At 33.2% G+C, this 24,347-nt stretch overlaps 1 protein-coding gene across 4 annotated transcripts in view; it reads right to left on the reverse strand.

Moving 5' to 3' along the window:
• Nucleotides 1-24,347, reverse strand: part of LOC106082109 (zinc finger protein 154) — a 115,040-nt gene that overhangs the window by 40,907 nt on the left and 49,786 nt on the right. The window contains exons 2-4 of one of the 4 annotated variants that reach the window (XM_013244443.2): nucleotides 11,406-11,771; nucleotides 10,485-10,607; nucleotides 992-1,093 (exon numbers count right to left, since the gene is read on the reverse strand). In XM_013244443.2, coding sequence (XP_013099897.1) covers nucleotides 992-1,093; nucleotides 10,485-10,607; nucleotides 11,406-11,771 — 591 coding nt within the window. Of the gene's footprint in view, nucleotides 1-991; nucleotides 1,094-10,484; nucleotides 10,611-11,405; nucleotides 11,772-24,347 lie in introns of all 4 variants that reach the window. The other 3 variants (XM_013244442.2, XM_059366615.1, XM_013244444.2) reach the window with 3 other exon arrangements.

A 24,347-nucleotide genomic window follows, 5' to 3' on the forward strand; every position in this document is an offset into this window, starting at 1 on the left:
CAATACTCGGTACGGATGTCGAGAGGCCTAGCACAATTCACTGTGCCAAATATCACCAAAATCTAGCAACAAATTCGGCTTGTATGGATTCTAGAAATTAAATCGGGAGATCAGTATATATAGTATGGCAGCCATATTCAAATATAATTCCATCGGAATCCTACTCAGTATGAGTCCAACAAACGCACTGTTCCATTATTCTGCGAAATCGAGTAATTTCGAACGGCTGGATTAGCTCGTTCTTAAATTAGCATGTTATCATGGCGGTCATGGATACATATCTAATTTTCAAGATCTTGAAACAATTTTTCAAAGTTTTGTAAGCGTAATGACTAAATTGTTATACACATCCTATGGTGGAAAACCAAACCAAATGAAATAAGGATTCCCTGGCTAAAAACTCCATTATATAGCATCTAAAATTAATACAGTTCAGTTTGAGTGTAAGATTTACAAAACCTTTCTTTACAATACTATATAGAGAATATATTCATAGTGTTTATCATATGGTGACAAGGAAATGTTTTGAGAAAATTCTAAGTAAAATTTGTGTAACTTATCTTCTGATTTATTTCTTTATCAATGTTTTAATTGAAACATGACCTTATACAAGTTCACTAGTATATGTTTAATATCAATTTATTAATTAGAGTTCTTTCCAACAAAAGAACTCTCCACTCATTCTTTCCAACAAAAGAAATGGTGGCTTATATATTGCCAAAAGCAATAATTCAATTAAAGGCTAAACTTTTAAACACACTCCTTACATCTCTGCTGATATGGCTTCTTCTTTGCTAAATGCAAAGCACAAAAAGTGATATTTTCTCAAAGACTACATAGTGTTTGATTTGTGGATTTTGTTTTTGATTTTGTCCTACTAATTAGGGGTAAACTGTTATATGCTTTCTCTCTCTCTTAATATAGTTAGTAGGTGATATGTTTGTTAATTTAGTTAGTATAAGTATAAGTAGGTAAGTTTAGCACATATTACTGTAAATATTAGCACTTCAGCTGCATGATTACGTATATGTGAGATCAAGGATGAGTTCCCTGAAAATGTTTTATTACATAAAGGACAAGATACTAAGTCCACCTAAGGGAAAAATTTTGTGCAAAAAATGTTCGAAATTAAAGAAAAAGAAAAGAAAAGGAATATATATTTTGTTTTACTTAATTCAAATGGATTTTGTAATAGTGTTCTCGAGACTTTTTTTTACAAACATTGTTTCTTTTTTTTTGTTCTCTTTTATTTTATTTAAAAAAATGTTATCTGAATGATTACACTATTTAAAATCAACATTTGATCAAGGTTTGAGATATATATATATATTTATGAAGATGTTGTTGATATATATATAGGTATACAATACAATAATACATATAGAAAATGCAAGCTTAAGTCTTAGATTTGAAAAAATCTCCAATGAGATTTATGTGATCATTGAAACACCAACAGTTTCAATCCCTATACAAAGATAAATAATGAATAAAACAAAATAATAAAAAGAAAACAATCCATCATAAACGAAAAAATAACAATGAAAACAATATACAAAATTATAAAATCAGTATATATAATAGGAAGTTAACGAATAAACAAGTAAAACTTAAAATAAAATAAGAAACAATAGCAAAAACCAAAATTAAAAATGATGTAATAAAAAAATATAAACTTAAGTGCGTATAATGGGAAATTCACAAATAAAAAAATATAATAAGATAATTAAAAAAAAAACAAATTAGAAAGAAATAAAGAAAATAGGAAATAATATAAAATAAGTATGAAGCTAAGTTCGGCCGGGCCGAATCGTATATACCCGCCACCATGAATCGCACTTTTCGAGTTCTTTTCCCGGCATCTCTTATTAGGCAAAACAAAGGATAAAAGAAAAGATTTGCTCTGCTATTAGACTATTAGAGCGATACCAAGATATGGTCCGGTTTGGACCACAATTAAATTATATGTTGGAGACCTGTGTCAGCCAATTCGAATAAGAATTGCGCCCTTTGGGGGCTCAAGAAGTAAAATAGAGAGATCAATTTATATGGAAGCTGTATCAGGCTATAGACCGATTCAGACCATAATAAACACCTATGTTGAAGGTGATGAGAGGATCCGTCGAACAAAATTTCAGACAAATCGGATAATAATTGCGACCTCTAGAGGCTCAAGATGTCAAGATACCAGATCGGTTTATATGGCAGTTATATTAGGTTATGAACCGATTTGAACCTTATTTGGCACAGTTGTTGAAAGTCAAAATGCAAAATTTCAGTCAAATCGGATTGCATCCTCTAGAGGCTCAAGAAGTCAAGACCCAAGATCGGTTTATATGGCAGATATATATCAGATTATGGGCCGATTTGAATCATACTTGGCACAGTTGTTGTATATGATATCAAAACACGTTGGGCAAAATTTCATTCCAATCAGATAAGAATTGCGCCCTCTAGAGGCTCAAGAAGTCAAGATCCCAGATCGGTTTATATGGCAGCTATATCAGGTTATGGACCGATTTGAACCATACTTGGCACAGTTGTTGGATATAATAACGAAACATGTCGTGCAAAATTTCATTCCAATCGAATAAGAATTGCGCCCTCTAGAGACTCAAGAAGTCAAGACCCAAGATCGGTTTATATGGCAGCTATATCAGGTTATGGACCGATTTGAATCATACTTGGCACAGTTGTTGGATATCATAACAAAACATGTGGTGCAAAATTTCATTCCAATCAGATAAGAATTGCGCCCTCTAGAGGCTCAAGAAGTCAAGATTCAAGATCGGTTTATATGGCAGCTATATCAGGTTATTCACTGATTTGAGCCATACTTGGCACAGTTGTTGGATATCATAACAAAACACGTCATGCTAAATTTCATTCCAATCGGATAAGAATTGCGCACTCTAGAGGCTCAAGAAGTCAAGACCCAAGATCGGTTTATATGGCAGCTATATCAAAACATGGACCGATATGGCCCATTTATAATACCAACCGACCTACACTAATAAGAAGCATTTGTGCAAAATTTCAAGCGGCTAGCTTTACTCCTTCGGAAGTTAGCGTGATTTCGACAGACAGATAGACGGACGGGTGGACGGACAGACGGACGGACATGGCTAGATCGACATAAAATGTCACGACGATCAAGACTATATATATACTTTATGGGGTCTCAGACGAATATTTCGAGTAGTTACAAACAGAATGACGTAATTAGTATACCCCCCATCCTATGGTAGAAGGTATAATAAATAAAAAAAAAATAAAAAAAAATAAAAAAAAATAATAAAAAAAAAATATATATACATGTAAATAAAAAAATAAATTAAAAAATAAACAATAAAATTAATAAAAGAAAATGAAAACAAAAACACATAAAAAAAAATAATGAAAAAATCGAAAAAATAACGAAAAAATAACGAAAAAATAACGAAAAAATAATGAAAAAATCGAAAAAATTATGAAAATCAAAAAAATAATGCAAAAAAATCGAAAAAATAATAAAAAAATAAAAAAAGAATAAATAATAAAAAAAGCAAAAATAATGCAAAAAAGAAAATAAAATAAAAAAAAAAGAAAAGAAAAAAATAAAAAAAATAAACATAAAAATAAATAAATATAAAAATAAAAATATAAAAAATAATAAAAAAAAAAAAAATAAAAAAAAATAAAAAAAAATAATAAAAAAATAATAAAAAAATAATAAAAAAATAACAGAAAAAAAACAAAAAATTAATAAAATAGATAAAAAAAAAATTAAGGAAATAACTTTAAAACAATATTTTTAAGAACATATTTTAAAAAAATTAATTTAAAAACATATTTTTAAATGATATATAAAAAATTTAGATATTTAAAAAAAAATGTTTTTTATAAAGGGTGATTTTTTTGAGGTTAGGATTTTCATGCATTAGTATTTGACAGATCACGTGGGATTTCAGACATGGTGTCAAAGAGAAAGATGCTCAGTATGCTTTGACATTTCATCATGAATAGACTTACTAACGAGCATCGCTTACAAATCATTGAATTTTATTACCAAAATCAGTGTTCGGTTCGAAATGTGTTCATTCACCGTTCAGCGATGAGGCTCATTTCTGGTTGAATGGCTACGTAAATAAGCAAAATTGCCGCATTTGGAGTGAAGAGCAACCAGAAGCCGTTCAAGAACTGCCCATGCATCCCGAAAAATGCACTGTTTGGTGTGGTTTGTACGCTGGTGGAATCATTGGACCGTATTTTTTCAAAGATGCTGTTGGACGCAACGTTACGGTGAATGAACACATTTCGAACCGAACACTGATTTTGGTAATAAAATTCAATGATTTGCAAGCGTTGCTCGTTAGTAAGTCTATTCATGATGAAATGTCAAAGCATACTGAGCATCTTTCTCTTTGACACCATGCCTGAAATCCCACGTGATCTGTCAAATACTAATGCATGAAAATCCTAACCTCAAAAAAATCACCCTTTATATTTAAAAAAGCATGTTTTTAAAATATATATTTAAAAAAATATTTTTTAAACTATGTAAAAAAAAATAAAAAACATGTACAAAGAAATAAAAAATAATAAAAAAAAAATAAAAAACAAAAAACAGTAAAAAAAAATAATATCAAAAACAGTAAGTAATAAAAAATATGTAAAAACATATAATTAATAATAGATATATACATATAAATAATAAAAGTATTTAAAAAATATATACACATAAATAAAAAAATAAATAATAAAATTAATTAAAGAAAATGAAAACAAAAACACAATAAAAAAATAAAGAAAAAATTAAAAAAAAATATATAAATAATAAAAACAAGAAAAATAATAATAAAAAAAAGAAAAAATAAACAATGAAAATAGAAAAAAAATAATAAAAAAAATAAAAATAATGAAAAAAATAAAAATAATAGAAAAAATTAAAAAAATAATAAAATATAATAAAAAAAATAATAAGAAATAATAAAAAAAAATAATAAAAAAAATAATCAAAAAACTATACAAAATAATATTAAAAATTTCTTAAAAAAAATCTTTAAAATATTATTAAGGACATCTTTTTAAAAAATAAATTCAAAAATATATTTTTAAAAAATATATATTTAAAAAAAAATATTTTTAAAAATATATTTGAAAACAAAGATATTTTAAAAAAGATATAAAAAAAATCAACAATATTTGTAAAACAGTATTTAATTAAAAAATTTTAAAAAAAATATTTTTAAAAAAATTTCAAGAAAGTATTCTTAAATTGAAATTTTTGATTTTCAATTTTTTCAGGTCTCTTCGCCCGTGTGTTTCAAAATAATATATTTTTTAAATATTTTTAAATAAAATATATTTAATATTAAAAAAAATATAAAATTTTTAAAAAATATATACATAAAATATTAAAAAAAAACATACATATATAAAATTAAACAAAATATGAATTAAAAATTTAACAAAAAAAAATAAAAATATAATTATAGCAAAATAATATTTCCACAGTCCTAAAAAAATCAGATGAATATTCATAAATTTAAACAGTGGGAGAAAATTTACAAACTAATATCGACCAATGTATAGCCAAAGTTCAAAATTGTAAAACTAGAAAAGATATTGATTATTGAAATTAATAAATAAATCACAAAACCAAATAAATATCACAAAAAAACTTGACTTACTTAAGGCAAAATACACACAGCAAATTCCAAATATGGTTAAAATAAAATAGCTGAATCACTTGAACGTATAAAAATTCATTGTAACACTTCAATTTTTTCAATTTTGATGATAATTCATCAAAACGTAAACTTTTGTAATAATCTATTTTGTAGACATCAAAAACCATAATTTGGTCGCAATTGTATTACCACCTTAAAATTTCATGTACACGCAGCACAATGATTGGATTGTTAACAACAACAAAATAAAAACTGGACAGATACAACAAGATCGTATCTATTTAATACTAGAATATCGGTGATTTGCCAATCATGATGGTTAAAATTCTTCAACTCTGCATTTACATACATATTTGAAAAATTTCTCAAATATGAAGAAGAATAAAAGTCAAATTACCCTATTTATTTATAAAAAAATGCACAAATGTAAGGTAATTCGTGAAACAACAACTTTGTTCCGATATTAACTTACTCCTTATATTCAAAGGATTTTAAATCACATATTTAGGATTTTTGTATGTTTACCAAAAAACCAAAAAGCATATTTCAACCAAATGAAATTAAAGGTAATAAACATAAATTTCTGGGTACAACAAAATATTTAAAAACTCAACATTTAATGAAAGAAAACTCTCCTAACAGTTATATTCTTTTACAATAATTAGTTCTCAAAGAATAAAAACCAATGTTCTTATTCATTTACTGTGCGTTTAAAACTCTCTAAAAAATAAACACTGGATTATTAATGAATGTTTTCCTAAAGTGTTATACGGTAATAGTTTTCAATCTTACCAGCCAACACTGATAAGTTTGAAATAAATGCTTGTAGAAACAACAAAATAGTTGCTTGTTTCTTACAGCCAAACTTGCCCAATAGCAAGCCTTTTTGCTTTTATTCCGGACAGCCAGCCAACACTGACTAAGGAATTTTTAAGTTGTTCACTTTCGAACAGAAACCAGCCAACACTGAAATCTTGATGTTTAAAGTTTGATTAGGAAGCCAATAATTGAAAACTTACACATTCATGACGATGTATTTCAGGATTTCCAATATTCAATTTTTGTAAGAACTCTTTAAGGATTGTTTAAATGTGTAAGGGAGGTTTTGTATAGTTAACCTGTTTAATGAAATGTTTGGTTTAGGATATAAGGGAATTAATATCTATTAAAGGTTTCTTACGCCTCTTAAAGGCTCTTCTGTTTTTTGTAGTAGAGTATATATTGTCAACAAAACTGTTATATTGAACTAGAAAATAAACTCTGCACTCCAAAAACTACTTCTAATTTAAGATCATTTCTAGTTTAAAGAAGAATAATTGAGAAAACTTGCGAGATACAAGTTGTGATTATAACAGTTTGCATATATTTACTTCATATTAAGTAAATATATGTAATTATAACAGTTTGCATTTATTGACTTCATATTAATTTAAAAGGTGTTTCTTTGTCCTAATGTTATAACTTCATAAGAAGAACAGCACTATAAAGCTATCCGCAGTTTGCTCATTAAAATGTTATACAAAACTTTTATTAGAGTTAAAATTAGCTACTTTTGAAAGGAAGCTATTATTAATCTAAACTTTTATACTAACCAAAATAGTCCACTAATGAATATGAATATATTTAACTCCAACTTTTTAGCCGCAATAGTTTGTAATTAATTGAAAGGCATTCACCACTGGAGAGTCATACACAATGTGATAAACATTTAAAATCTTTGTCTGTTGGCGCTTTCTTGTTTCGGTCTTAAAATTTTATTGAGATTCCATTGTAGGATATTGTACGGCTTTAGACTATTGTTGGATAAGTTGGATTTGAATAAGGGAGGTAAGATTTGATTTGTTTTCTATTGCGCTTGTGAATTAAGTCATCTTAGAGAGCCCTGTTCAAATTCAGATATGTGCTCTACAACCTACTCTAGTTGGGATGGTTGTAAAGCACCATGATCCATTTGACATCGCCCGCTGATAATATTTCTTGGTCGAAATTGAAATCACGTTACGGGTAACCAGTCAAATGCTTCCAGCAACAAAACACACTCTTGCTGACTTTTGAAAGTTTTTGCTGTACTATTCTTTGAATAAAAAGCATTAGACAATGGTCTAAAGCCGGACAATATCCTGCAATGGAATCTCAATAAAAAAATTTTTTAATGTATTGTGTAAAAATATCAAAATTAAGAACTTTCTTCATATTTGTTATCGATGGATGTAATTTATAACAATGTTAAAACTATTACAGAAACTGTTATACTCGTCAAATCAATCTGACGCTAAAAGAGTCTTCACATCAATTCAAAATATTTACGTTAAACCACTACATTTACCTCGTAAACTCCTTTACAAACTATTATTTTCGTTTAAAAAGATCTGATCTAGCACTGAAACTGTTATACTAACCAATATATGTATTGTTGACGAGTATAGTACATAAAATCGAAGAACTATTATCGATGTGTGTAATTTATAATAAATTTATAAAAGTTATATAAACTGTTATACCCAAAAATATAATCCAACTTATATATATAATCCAGCCCTATATAATGATAGGGCTGCTTAAAAATTCAAAAATGAACCTGGAGTTAGTTTTTATAAATTTGAAACTACTATGCAAACTTTTATACTCGTTTAAAACGCAATAAACAGTCCAGGTATAGTAGTATTTTACATATTTAAAGACAATGCTTTTGTCATTAAGGAACTAAATGAACTTAATATATATGGCTCTTTTACCGGAATCCATTAAACTTCTACCGGAAACTATTATACAAACTGTTATATTCGTTTGAAATTTTGAAAAAGGTCCTGAAGAACCATTGAAACTGTTATACTAACCAAACTTTGAGTTTTTGAACCGTATAATACATAAAATCGAAGAACTGTTATCGATGTGTGTGATTTATAACTGTTATACAAACTGTTATACTCAAAAATATAATCGGACTTTGATGATAGGGCTGCTTAAAAGTCAAAATATGAACCAGGAGTTGGTATTTATAAATTTGAAGCTGTTATGCAAACTGTTATACTCGTTTAAAATTCTTTAAAAAATCCAGGAAGAGTATTACACATATTTAAAGATAATGCTTTTGTCATTAAGGAACTTTATGAAATTAATACACATAAAATTTCTACCGGAACCCTTCCTAGATTATGTAATACAAACTGTTATACTGGTTGTTATAACAACCATTGTTCTATTAAACTGTTTAACTCATCAAAATGTTTGAATTTTAAGTAAGAATTAATATATTATAACTACAGTCGTTATTTAGTACTCGTATGGAAACTGTTATACATGTCTAAATTATTTGAAACCCCGGAGAAGAGTTATAGAAATATTCAAGGATGATCCTTCTTTACATAAAAAAGGACTTTGAAGCGAATGTAAAAACGAAAATTCACTGGAGTCTTAATTTTATCACTGTTATACCAACTGTTATACTCGTCAAATGATCTGCCTTTGGACAGAACTTCGCAAATAGACAAAAAAGTTACAACATTTTAGCTTTAAACAACATTTTTAGCTTTTATACTAATTAAAGTTGTGCAAAGTTGTTCGTTGAAGATTATAGGAGATATGTATATTAAGACTATAGGTTTTAACTTTAAGGAACTTAACGAGTTTAAGTAAATAAAATATACCATTTGACTGAAATCTTCTTTTTAGGGTTTCAAAAATATTTTAAGGTAATTAGAAGAGTGTATAAAGCGAATGTATATAAATCTTTCAATAGAAATCTATTTTTGACTTCAAAAAAAGACAAATATGAACTTTAAAAAAACTATTTTAACCTTTGAAGCTTTTATGCAAACTGTTATACACGTTTAAATTATTTAAAATGTCGTTATAATGTTTCAAAAATATTTTGAAGTAATTAGAGGATTTTATAAAGCGAATGTACATAAAACCTTCTCTAGAAGTATATTTTTGGTTTTGTTATATAAACTGTTACACAAGCTGTTATACTCGCCAAAATTATCCTACATTGCATGGGACTTCAAAAAAAAGACAAAATATGAACCTTGAAAACACTATTTTAAACTTCGAAGCTTTTATGCAAACTGTTATACTCTTTAAGACTACTTGAAAAGTGTTTACTAGTTTTAGATACATTTAAAATGATGATTTTACACATTAAGAGTCTTTATAAAGTTTATAGACATGTGAACTTTAACTGGAAACCAATTTTTATAACTGTTATACAAACTGTTATACTCGCTTAAATGATCTCAATTTGAATGGAACTCTATAAAAAGTCAATATATGAATGCCAAGGTTACAATTATACTATTGGAACTAGTATACAAACTGTTATACACGTTTAAATTGTCAGAAAAGTGTTGAAAGAGTTGCAGATATACTTTCTAGACGAAATCCTTCGACAATAAGAGACTTTTTTTTTAAGGAAACCTCACTTTTCATTTTTATGCTAGACATTTGCATTTGTCATATACCAAACCACTTGTTACTACTAAAAAGTTGGATTTTAATGAGTTGCTTATTTTTTCCCAAAATATGTTTGGCTGGTGTTTAAATTGTGATATGGGATATAATAATTGTTAGTACATTATACCGTTATTTGTTATTTTTAATTTTTAAATCTTTCACGCACATTTCCAAAAACATTCACAACTGTTATATTGTTTTAAATTTTGAGTAGTTACGATGCCGTTACTTTTTTTTTTTTTTTGAACGTAGTACCGTTGGAGCTCTTTTTTTTTTTTGAGAAAAAAGCTTAAGCTTACATTTTTATGATTTGAAAGCAATTAATGTTTCTACAATAGTTTTTATATAAGGAATAATAGGTACATCTAAATGTTGTATGGTCTTCTCCAATTCATAGGAGGACATGGTGATTTGTTGTAATTTATTTTTAACACCGTTTTGACGTGGACGGCGCGTTGGTTGCTGTTGCTGTTGCTGAACTGTAGTCTGCTGCAGCAGATGTTTGAAACAGGCAACAAGCATGAAGAAAACCATGGGAGAGAGAGAGAGTGAATTTTATAAATGGCAAGAGATAATAATAAAAAAAGAGAATGAATTTAGATTTTTTTTATACCAAGATTTGAGAAGATGCAATTTTTTTGTGGAGGTAAATATGGGTGGGTTTGTGGGGTGGCGTTTTTTTTTTATCGTTTTGCAATTATTAGAAGAAAATCGAAATAGTTTGTGTAAAGTTTGTTTTTTGTGTTGTTGTGTTTGTGGGAAGTTGATATGAAGGGTCAAAGGACGAACGAGGGAACGGACGAACGCATTGCAAGTCATGAGTTCAGGAGTAAAATTCCCAAAGTAGATGAAGCAGCAGCAGCAGCAGCATGTGGTAAAGTATAAGAAAAATGAAATAAAAACAAACAAAACAAAACAGAACAGAACAGAAGACATGACCAAAGAGAAAAAGGGGAGAAAAGAGAGAGAAGATAAAAAATTCAATGGTTAAGACAAATATTACATTATAACACACAATCTTTTCAATGGGATGGGGGGCGGGGTGGGGTAGTCAAAGGCCAAGGAAGTGCCAGCAAACACTTGATGGATGCAAAACAGGATAGGGATGGGATAGGAGATGAAGGATATTGGTAAGGCAGGACTAAGTTGTAGGTGTCTGTGGTTAAGGTTTTGTGGCAAGTTCCAATTTTGGGTTTAGGGTTTTTGGTTTTTTTATCGTCTTTTTTTTTTCTTTTGGTTTGCTTGACTTAAAAAGTGGGTGAAGAACTTTGGGCTTGCACTTACATCTTCTGAATCGTCCTGCGACTGTAGACTATTTGTTGAATTTGTGGAATTTTGCAGTTGCTGGTGTTGTTGCTGTTGCTGCTGTTGTTGTTGCTGTTGATTCGTTTGTTGATTCGCCTGCTGTTGTTGTTGATTCGGTTGTTGAAGTTGTTGCTGAGACATTTGCTGTTGATTCAATGCATTCGAAGAATTCGCGGTACTGTTTACCACAGCAGCGACGGCGGCAGCAGCAGCTGTTGCCGACAATGCCGGTTGTCCCGAGGCAGCGGAGGCAGCTACTGATTGATAAAAGCCATTACCACTATTTGTCAAATGTTCTGAGCACTTAACACAGGTGGGTATATTATAGCCGGGAACTTGAAACAACTGCAATGATAAAAGAACACAAAGAAAAATTTTAGTTTTTTTTTATAAAAACAAAAAACATTTTCTCTATAGTAAAAAAAAAAACTCTTGCTAATTTCTTATCTATGCTGGCCTTTTTTTCTCGCAGTTAACTCTCAAGAAATATATGCTTCTATAGCTGTGTGCGGCTTTAAGGCTACTAAGGGAACCCAGGAAAACAACAACTCAACCTATATACCATGGCCAGCAAGCCAAATGGAAAAAAGCGCAAAAATGAAAAAAAAGAAAAAAATCTTGAAAAAAAAAATAAATAAAAACACATATCCAGACCCCATGTAGTATAGACGGTCATCTACTGGGACTGGGGCCAGGGATAAAGGCAGCATAAAACGAAAAAGAAAACAAAACACCACCACATGAAATAAAAAAAAATGAGAAACAGAGAAAAAAACAAAACAGAAAAAATCGAAATAATGAAAAAAAAAAACAACCAACAACAACCTCATAGGGCCATAACGAACTCTGGTTGTAAGTTTGTTTGGTTATCTTTACATCTCCGTGTGTCCGTCCCTCTGTGGCCGTTTGGTCATATGAGACCCCCACTATTTAGAGCTAAGCTCCTCTACTCCCCACTACTCATTTAACACAACACATCACACCTGCCCGCCCCACTAGCCCCACTACTCCTCCTTCTGTATAAATAAGGTTCTTAGCAGCACACCAAAGATAGCCAGGGAAAAAATCCAACAGAATAACAACAACAACAACCATAGAAAGTTAAAATGAGCGGAGAGAAAAAATAATAATGACAACAACAAAAAAAACAGAAGAAGCAAAAAAAAAATAAAAAAAAAATGATTCGAAATTAAAAAATAACAATAATGAAAACAACACAGGCGCAGAAAAAAATAAGTCTTCTTCGTATAACTGAAAAGGGGTATCTTACTGCGGTGTTGAAAAGTAAAATAGAACAAGAAACCCATATAGTGTCACAAAGGTAAATAGACAAACCTCACACAAACTATAAAGGATCAAAACAGAAGTAAACTAGGGTTTGCAGCTATCAGCTGTATAGAACAAACTATGGGAGACTTAAAAGTTTTCATAACTGTTATATGCGTTGCCAAATAAATGTAATGAATAACTATTATACTATAGGTTAGGTTAGGTTAGGTTGAATAGAGGGTGCAGATATTAATCGGCCCCATGCCACCATGGACCTAAGCCAGTAACCGGCTTGTTGTGCGCTCTCAAAACTATTGGGTTGCCCAAAAAGTAATTGCGGATTTTTTAAAAGAAAGTAAATGCATTTTTAATAAAACTTGGCATGAACTTTAATCAAATATACTTTTTTTACACTTTTTTTCTAAAGCAAGCTAAAAGTAACAGCTGATAACTGACAGAAGAAAGAATGCAATTGCAGAGTCACAAGCTGTGAAAAAATTTGTCAACGCCGACTATATGAAAAATACGCAATTACTTTTTGGGCAACCCATTATAAAGTATCCTCTAAAAAGAAAATTTTAAGTTAGGAATTCCGTGCTACTTGCCAAATCCTCAATTGTTTTCAATGCCACTCCCCTAAGTTGGTTCCTGTCTGATATTGTGTCTCCACCTACGTACCGGTATCTGTTGGATGCGAAAGCCGGGCAATGACAAAGCCAAAGCTCCAACGTCTCATCATCTTCCCCGCATGCCCTACACATGCTATCACCTGACGCACCGATTTTACATAAGTGAGCTCGTAGTCCTATGTGTCCCGTTATGATACCAATAGCTATACTGACCTCCTTCTTGCTTCCTTTCAGTAATAGCCTCGTCTCGCACGATCTGGCTTCCCCCATAGGATTTTCGCTGTTCCACAATGTTGCATGCGCATTCGTCGCCCATTCCCTTAACTCGGACTGCGTCGACCCGAAAGGCTTCGGGTTAACCAAGTTTATTTACGGCAGTCCTCTGGCCTTCACCGCCAAATCGTCTGCCTTTTCATTTCCCCTTAATCCGTTATGGCCCGGCATCCAAACGATGCGGATTTTCCCATCCTCAGAGAAGGCGTTAATCTCCTTGTTACACTGCAAGACTGTTCGCGACCTTACCGTCCTGGTTGTTATTGCCCTTATGGCAATTTTACTGTCGGTAAATATGTTCATACTCGAAGTCCTCGTGTTAGCACCACACCACTTCACGCATTCCGTGATCGCCCGGTCTAAACAGATGTGACAGTCTAAAACAGATGTCAGTCCCTGGGTTCTCAATGTAAACCACCAGGCCCACTCTGTCCTCTAGCTTTGATCCATCCGTGTAACATGATCTTCCAGATGGCAATACTAGAGTTCCGTCAATCCAAGACAGTGCCGATGGCAGCAGTGCGTCGCAGTCGACTTCAAGGTTCAACTCAGTTATCCGATCGGAAACCTCTCCACTTCCTTCCAGGTTTCCTATCGTCGCCTCGATTATACCGCGATGGTATGAGCTGCTCCCATCCTCAATCCATTCTCCCATCGCCTTAAGTCTCATAGCCGTAGTGGCTGCCTTACACTTAATCTGTATGTCAATGGGTCGGATATCTAGAGTAGTCTCCAGTGCCCTAGTGGGCGTGGTCCTCATCGCTCCACCTATACCAAGACAACATGTTCTCTGAACCTGTTGTATGGTCCTTAAATTGCACTTTTTCTCCATAGCAGTCCACAAAACTATTGAGGCGTAAGTAAGTATTGGGAGAATGGATTATTACGCTCCTGTAGAGCCAGTGGACTAACCTAGAATTCAGGCCCCATTTCGAGCCTACGGCCCGTCTACATAGTGCCCAACACCTGTGAGCCTTCTCAGTACGCTCCTGAATGTGACACTTCCAATTCAGTTTCCTGTCCAAGATCACACCTGAGTATTTGACCTTGTCAGATATCGGTGGTGCGTTAAATTGGCCCACTTTCGTCTTCCTCGTAAACAGGCATATTTCAGTCTTCTCTGGGTTAACATTGAGACCTCTGGGTCTAGCCCAGTCATATGCCATATGCAAGATCCTTTCGGCCCTTCTGCATAGCTCGTTCGGATCCTTACCTCTTAGAAGTATTGTATATCCAAATCTGAACAGATATGACCCATTTGCAATCCCCAACGACCTACATCGATATTAAGTATCTGTGCAAAATTTCAACCGCCTAGCTTTACGCGTTCGACCGCTATCGTAATTTCGACAGACGGACGGACGGACATGGCTAGATCGACTCAGGATGTCGAGACTTTATATATACTTTATGGGCTCCTAGAGCAATATTTCAATGTGTTACAAACAAAATGTCTAGATAAGTATACCCCCATCCTGTGGTGGCGGGTATAAAAAGTGGTAAATATACCCGCCTTCAGCCGCATCATATATGTACCGAGCCCCAGCAGGGTTAGACGGAAGGAAAGGATATCTGGCAGTATACCGATGATAAACTTACAGAATACATAGCACTTCGTAGTAACCCGGTCAGTTTTCAGAACATCGGCGAGAACATGTTCAAGAGATGCTAAATCGACACGTTTTTGCTTCAAAACTAAAAAAATCGGTAAATCTACCAGTCTTGCACCAAAACCTTTAGGTGCCGAGCCACATGGGGGCTGGTAAGAGGTAATCTACCAAGTATGAACCTGGTAATCTACCAAGTATGAACCGGATCAGGTTTTAGAACATGGGCGAGAAGAAGGTTAAGAGAAGCGCAGCGTGACACGAATTGTGTAGACAAACGCATGCATTGGAAAAAGAACGGCTAATAGACAGGGTTTTCGAGCGTGGAGGCGTTTTCACAATAAATTTGATATAAGTAGAACACCAACGTACGCCCGATGAATTATTTTAACGAAATGCGTTCCATAGTGCTTGGTGCACGTTGCGGTCTCTGGCTTTTCTTTTCCATTGCAAAAATCTCCGATCATTGAGCTCGCCTCTTAAATAATCTTGGCCCCAACAGGCAAAAAGACTTGAAAATTAATGTGATATCACCGGGCAAATGTACGTTATTCCGTTGTTATACCCTACCCCTTATAGGTTTGTGCATTTGTTTGCAACACTAAGGAGGAGCAGAGCTAGACCCAATGATAAGCATACCGATCGGTTTGGAAACACATCCTGATTAGATTTAGCGTCAGTCCGTCTATCTGTCCCTGTTTTCGTATTCTTGCGATCATGGTAAAGGTAGAATTTGTTGTCCGATTTTCATAAAATTTTGCACGAGTTACTTTTTTTAGTCCAAGGACAAACGCCAATTATATTGAACAAACTCGGATCAGATTTAGATGTATAACTCCCATATAAAACTTTCATCTGATAAAGCCTTTTTAGACTGTGGGAGCCACAATTTTGCTCCGATCTTTACAAAATTTTGCATGAGGTGTTTTATTTAACGTTTCAATATGAATGCAAAATTTGATCAAAATCGTTTCAGATTAAGATATAGCTCCCATATATATCTTTAATCCGATATGGCCTTTCAAAGCTGTAGAAGCCACAATGCTTGTACAATCTTAGCAAAATTTTGCATCTGGTGTTTCATTTGACGTCCCAATAAGTAAGCAAAATTTCATCAAAATCGCTTCAGATTTAGATATAGCTCCCATATATATCTTTCATCCGATATGGCTATTTAAGGCTGTAGTAGCCACAATTTTGGTCTGAAAAATGTCGCATGAGACGTTTGATTTGATGCCCCAATATGTGTGCAACATTTCTTCAAAATCGGTTCAGATTTATAAATAGCTCTCATATATATCTTTCATCCGACTTGGCTCTTTAAGGCTGTGAAAGCCACAATAATGGTCCGATCTTGGCAAAATTTTGCTTGAGGTGTTTTATTTGATGTCTCCATATGTATGCCAAAATTTCATCAAAATCGGTTCATATAAGGATATAGCAGCCGTATATATCTTTAATCCGATATGACCTTTCAAGGCTGTAGAGGCCACAATGTGGGTCCGATCTTGGAAAAATCAAGCATGTGGTATTTTATTCTCTCAATATGTGTACAAAATTTCATCAAAATCGTATCAGATTTAGATATAGCTCCCGTATATATCTTTTAGCCGATATGCGGTTTTAAGACAGCAGCAAGATAACAAGATCTTGAGGTTCTATTCGATATTTCAATAGCTATTCAAAATTCTATATATAAAATGTAGTACGTAGACTCGTACTCTCATTTTCAGCTCAATGGATACGTAAATAAGCAGAATTCGGAGTGAAGATCAGCCAGAAGCATTGCAAGAGCTACCAATGCGTCAAAGAAAAAGTCATAGTTTGTGGCGGTTTATGGGCTGGTGTCATCATTGGACCGTACTTCTTCGAAGATGATGCTGCTTTAAGATCTTGAGCACCTGGAAGCCGCAATTGTTGTCCGACAACAACAACAAACGTGTCAAGTGCTGCCCAAATCGGAGTATAAACTTTTATAGCTCCCATAGAAATCGAACTGCCATAGAAACCGAACTTCTGACATCCTGAGCCCCTGGAAACTACAATTGTTGTTCGAATTGGCTGAACGAATTTTGCACGTAGTGTTTTATTAAGACTGCCAACAACCGTACAAAGTATGGTCCAAATCGGTGTATAACCTGATATAGCTCCCATATAAATCGAACTCCCGATTTGACTTCTTTCACCCCTGACAGCCATAATTGTTGTTCGATTTAGTTTAAATTTTGCACCTAGAGTTTTACTAAGACTCCCAACAATCGTACAAAGTATGGTCCAAATCGGTGTATAACCTGATATAGCTCCCATATAAACCGATCCGCTGATTTGATATCTTGAGCCCCTGGAAGCCACAATTGTTATCCGATTTGGCTGAAATTTTGCATTTAAAGTTTCATAAACACTGGCAACAACCGTGCCAATTACTGTTCGAATCGCTCTATAACCTGATATAGATCCCTTATAAATCGACCACCCGATTTGACATCTTTAACCCCTGGAAGCCGCAATTGTTATCCGATTTGGCTGAAATTTTGCACTTAGAGTTTTGTTATGACTTCTTATGACAATTTGATATAGCTTTCATATAACCGATCTCCCGATTAGACTTCTATGGCTTACAGAAGCTCAATTTTTGCCTGATTTAGCAGAAATTTGGCATATTTTTTGTACAGGTTTACTCGTCAATTCAGGTGATTTGAGAGAATTTTTCACAGAATCCATGATGGTGGGTTCCCAGGATGAGCTTCATCCGAATTTTACACATTTTTAATTGATTTGTTTGTAATTTCACTAGAAGAGATATGTTTTGGCAAAAAAAATCAACCACTTTCCAAATATCTCCGGATTTTTTGATCCTTTTTTTGGATTTTTTTAATCATTTTACCTTGAATTTCTATTTTTTTAGTTTCGCCACCAACAATTTTGCAAAATAACCACAAAAATTCAACTTTCATCTAACAAAAAAAAAAAACAAGGACTTTTTCAGATAACAGATTTTGTTTCACTTTCAAAAAAAATATGTATTGCACTTTTGGGAAAAAAAACACTTTCACTTAACAACTTCAAAAGTTAAAAAAAGAATGATAGACAGATTTTTGATTTGTACATCTAAAGGCGTTTCATACCAAAAACACACATCAGCATAGACGCGGAAAAAAAACGCATGCATAACTGCGGCGGCGGTCTTAAATTTTAAGCAGCGGGCGGGCATACATATGTGACACATGGTTCAAAGGGAAGGGGTGAGAATGGCACGCGGCTATCCCATACGTGGATAAATCCCTGCATATGAGGGAAAAAATCCAGAAAAACTTGTTTTAATTTTGATTTTTTCCAAAAGGGTTACTTGGAGGTTTTCATTAAAAGCGGAAAAAATTAAAATTACCAGAAGGCAGAAGGAGATGAAGATGCATGAAAAAATACAAAAAAAAAACGAAACTTATTCTCAAACCGGATGGCAAAAAATAACAAAAACAACAACTACAATATTTAACCCTTATTTATAGAAAATTAAAACTTGGGGAAGACAAACTAGTTATGGCTTTTGTTTAGACTAGGGATTTCTGGTAAGAAAAACTACCCAAAAAAAAAAAATTTTAATGAAAAAAAAAAATTAAAAATTTTCAACCACCTTTGGAAAACAAAAGGCTTACACTTTTGTCTAAGCAATGTATGTAGGTATAGGTGTGTGTGTATGTGTGTGTGTAAAAGGCCTTGTTTTCTTAGGAAAAAGGTTGATGGTTATCCCAACACTCAAAAAAAGAATTGCCTCAAAAACAAAAGAAGGCTACAAAAAGCCAAGGAATGGTAAGGAAACAATCAATTGTCATTGTAGCCGCTTATGTAGGAGGGGAAAGAATAGAAAAAGGACGACGTTCATGATGTCTATGATCATCCCCGTTTGGGACATTTGCATATGTAGATTTGAAAACTTTTAAGTTTTGCCGGTCTGCTACAGCAAGGCTGGCAAACGGAAAAAAAACTTCAATTACTTCTCGAAAAAGAAAGAAAGAGAAAGAAAAAAACAAGCATCCAAACAAAAATACACCCGCCATGTACGCATAATTATATCCCAAAAATAGTTTTGTATTTATATTCCTAGTACTCGGGGAGGTGGTAAGTAGTAGCAAAAAAGGATTCTAATGCTGATGGGCAAAGGCAGGGGGGAATTAGAACTCAAAACTACTCAAAAACTAAACAACAAGGACCAAGGCAGCACACTTTTTCAACCACTTTTGCGGACTTGATGGAGTTTTCTAAGGATGTGTGTGTGTGCAAGAACTCCTTGCTACCTCCCACTCTCTCCCCAAGTTCTTAAGAACTATTAGAAGAAAAAAAGAGCTGTACAGCAAATGAATCAAAAAAGGCTTTAGAGCAAAACAATAAAAACCCTGTTACTATAGAGAAAAAATTTCTTAAAAAGGGGGGGGAAGCGAGTTTTAGAATAGTTTTTTGTATGCCTTTTAGCCTGGTAGGAAGTTTAAGACAGAACTACAACTCCCTACACTTGCCTACAAAAATTTAACATACACACACTTGGCATTCCATATTGAAAACGTTTTGCAATCATCATCATCAAACATACAGTCAGCCAACCATCCATCCATCTATACATCCATCCATTGAGCCATTCATCCGACCCTAGCCACAGTGTTTAGTGTCTTTGAAAAGTTTTTCACAAGGCCTTTATAGTCTCAAAAGTAAAAGGGGCTGAGAAGCTACACACCGCCATAGCCAACGCCACGCCGCGGCAAGTTTTTGCGCTCAATCAAAAATCTAAGCAATTGCTCCTCTCAACTTAGAAGGCAAAGCTTCTTTGCCCCCCACCCCCTGCCACTGCTGCCTTCGCCACCGCCAACGTCACCGCCATTGCCATTGCCATCGCCGTTGCCTTTGTAGATTTCTTTCTAATTTAGAAATGAACTACCTTAGGACACGCCTTAATTTCAATGCGAATGTGTTATGGGGGAGCCTGAAAGTGGAGAGGTGGGGGACAACTCTCTTCGAATTGCTTGAATATGGAAATGTAGCCTTTCTCTAACGTTGTTGTAGTTGTAATGCCGCAAACAACATTATTTTTCAAACTATATATACGTGGGCTGCGAGGAAAGTTCGGAAGACGCTAAAACGGTTAATAAATAAGAGAAGCATCGTCTATCACATACACACGCACACACACTCAGACAAAGGCAGCAGCAGAGCAACCCTTTGGCAAACCAAGCACCCATAACAGACCCCTCAAAGCCAGTAGGCACCAATTTAGGGGCCTCTCTCACACCACAAACCAACAACGTCTTAAAGAAAAATCAACATCATCATCATCATCGTTGTCATCATCAACGTTAGTAGTGTTGTTGTGCAAATCCTCTCTACCTACCTACCTACCGCCCTCCCTCTTTCACCCACAAGCAGCTACAACCACCCACAAACTCTTTGGCCGACCAAAGAGCGAGCCATCCAGCCAGCCAGCCACACTTTAAAAGTGACCAACTATTGATTTTTATCACTCACTCACTCAGTGAGTGAGTGCGTGCATGTGATTCTTAAGATTTGTAGGTGTATGTGTGTGTGTGTAAGCTCGCTACTCTCGAAAAGAATAACAGCACATCGCAACGACGACAACGTTGGTTATAGCGATGGCGATGACGAGGCCGACAATGTGGCGAAAGATGACGAGAACCACGAAGACGATGAGACGACGTTGGCGATGGTCTTGTATGGCAAGCGGCGAAACGTGGGGGAATTCTTAAGACTCGTAGTCGTTTTGACATCCTCGTAGCCAGCATCGTGTAACTCCTTTTCTCGCACCACCCCACAAAAAGCTAAGATTGGCAAAAAGGCGGAGTGTAAGATGCAGTTCGTGGCTTTTGGCTGGTGCACCTCGGCGGTTCGTTGTTGTCGGCGATTTTTTTGTTTTGCTCCCCGCAACTCTTTTTTTTCTGTGTTTCATTGGGCGAAACTCGTATGCGAATGTGGTTGGCAGCCAAATAATAAACAACAATAACAACTACAACATGTATAATAAATGTTACTAGAACCGCCAACACCTAACGACCCAGCAGCAGCATTAACTAACATCAACAGCAATATCGGCAACTGACATCTAAACATTAAATCAACAACAACAACAACTATTCATTTATTGGCAGAGGTTTATCAAAGGGACAGTGGTATTAAAATTTTAAAATAAAACAAAACAAATAACAAAAAAAATATATAAAAAAAATAAAAAAAAAACTAAAAATTAAAAAAAAAATAAAAACAAAAATTAAAATTAAAATTATATCAAAATCCAAATAAAAAAGTTAATGCAAAAATGGCAACAAATACAGAATAAAAAAGCGGAAAACAAAAAACGAAGAAAAGGTTAAACCAAAAATTTAAACTAACATTAATTAAATAAAAAACAAATTAATAATAAAAAAATACTACGAAAAAATTAATACAAAAAAAAAACACAAAAAATAGTACAAAAAATATAACAACAAATTTATCGCAAGAAAACTTTTACAAAAATAAATAAACAAAAAAGCATTAAAAGTTTAAAGTCGAAAAATTAATGAACACAAAAAAAAATATTTAACAAAAAACAAATAAAAAATACAAAAAAAATAACCAACAAAATTTTAAAAATTAAAACAAAAATATATAAAAAAAAAAAAAACAAACGAAAACAATTACAAAAAAATATAAAAATGTTATAAAAAATAAAAAAAAAATTGAAAAAAATATAAAAAGTAATTTAAAAAATATAATAAAAAAAAATATAAAAAAATATTAAAAATATACTAAAAAAAATTATAAAAAAGTATAAAAAAATAATAAAAAAAATAAAAACCTTATTTTTAAAATTAAAATTAAAATTATAAAGAAATTTATAAAAAAAATTAAAAACCTTTTAAAAAAAATTATAAAGAAAATTAAAAATTAAATTAAAAAATTATAAAAAAATTATAAAAAATTTTAAAAGAAATTATAAAAAATATAAAAAACTTATAAAAATATCTTAAAAAAAATATAAAAAAATTATAAAAAAACAAAAAAATATATATAAAAAAAAAATTATAAAAAAAAGTATAAAAAAATAAAAAAAAAATTATAAAAAAAATTATAAAAAAATATAAAAAAAAAATTGTGAAAAAAATTAAAAAAAAAAATTTAGAAAGTAATTTAAAAAATTATTAAAAAAAGAATGAACAAAATTAAAAAATATGTTTTTTGAATGACATTTTCAACTAGAAAAACACCAGTCATAGAAAAACACCACCTCCAAAATTTCAAGCAATAATAATTGCGAGTAATAGTTGCGCTCTCCAGAGGCCCAAAAAAGTCAAACTGGGAGATCGGTTTATATGGCAGCTATATCAGGTTATATACCGATTTAAACCATGCTTAGCACAGTTGTTGACAGTCATAACGAAACACGTCATGCTAATTATTAGTCAAATCGGATAGGAAGAGCGCCTTCTATAGGGTCAAGAAGTCTAATCGGGAGATGGGTTTATATGTCGGCTATATCAGGTTATGGACTGATTTGGACCGCATTTGCCACAGTTGTTGAAAGTCGTAACAGAACACCGCATGGAAAATTTCAGCCAAATCGGACAAAAATTCCGGCTTGTAAGCGCTCAAGAAATCAAAGCAGGAGATCAGAGATATGGGAGCTATATCATGTTATAGACCGATTCGGACCGTACTTGGCACAGTTGTTTGAAGTCATAACACAACACTACGTGCAAAATTTCATTCAAATCAGACAAAAAATGCGGCTTCCAGGGGCTCAAGAAGTCAAATCGGGAGATTGGTTTATATGGGATCTATATCCAAATCTGAACCGATATGGCCCATTTGCAATCCCCAACGACCTACATCAATATTAAGTATATGTGCAAAATTAAGCGGCAAGCTTTACGCGTTTGACCGCTATCGTGATTTCGACAGACGGACGAACATGGCTAGATAGACTCAGGACGTCGAGACCATCAAGAATATATATACTCTATGGGGTCTTAGACGAATATTTCGAGATATTACAAACGAAATGACTAGATTAGTATACCCCCATCCTATGGAGGGTATAAAAATAAAATAATACTGATTGTCTATGATGCTCGATATATTGGGTTGCCCAAAAAGTAATTGCTGATTTTTTTAAAAGAAAGTAAATTCACTTTTTTTCTAAAGCAAGCTAAAAGTAACAGCTGATAATTGACAGAAGAAAGAATGCAATTACAGAGTCACAAGCCGTTGAAAAAATTTATCAACGCCGACTATATGAAAAATCCGCAATTACTTTTTGGGCAACCCAATAACAAGGCGAGTTATTGGCGCCTTTAAATAACAAATGGGCATAACGTTGCCGCAGCGGTCAGTCCTATGGATCGGAAAAAAGATCGAAAAAGAAAATTCAAATCAGTCCGTCCGTCCCCTTATTGTTAGTTTATGTCTGGTATTGTGACCTAAGTGCCGGTGTTTGTGTTAACCAACGCTGCACATATAATCTAACAAAGCAAGGCCAACGGCAAGCACCACTCGACAGACGCAATGGCAAATTCCATAGAAAATGTGGCGTACTCCGCACTTGGATACCAACGAATGGCCCTAAGTAACCCATGAACCACCAGGAGTATCGAAGAAGAGGTATCAGGAGAAAAGGAGGAAGAAGAGAGCAAAAAAATGTGGTGAGCAGTCACAATGAGGTCCGAAAATTCTACCAAAGAATAACACATAAAACAGTAGAGACAAATCGAAGAATCCAATGGAAAAACAACAAGGCAGCAGAGGCAGATGGTTTACCGGCTAACCTATTGAAGGGAACACACTGTATGCATTGGCATAAGCAGTGACATCATCTATCGGTGGTGCCAGGACATCAAAGCCTCAGATGAAATATGTTTTTGATCAAAGCTCTGCTTCATGTCAAATCAGTTATAGGATAGGTTAGGTTAGATAAGAATGGCAGTCCTTTACAGACCCACAGAGACAATTTTAATTCCATTGTGATACCACTGTTGCTACAACAGTCCGAGGCCTTTGGTGGGAATCGAAACCACGACCTCCGCCCTAGCAATCCGAGCACGTTAGCCACTCGGCCAATCCGAGCACGCTACCAACTCGGCTATTGGGGAGCCTTCACACATAGC

This window comes from Stomoxys calcitrans, chromosome 4 (assembly GCF_963082655.1).
Source record: "Stomoxys calcitrans chromosome 4, idStoCalc2.1, whole genome shotgun sequence".
In the NCBI taxonomy this organism is placed as follows: domain Eukaryota; kingdom Metazoa; phylum Arthropoda; class Insecta; order Diptera; family Muscidae; genus Stomoxys; species Stomoxys calcitrans.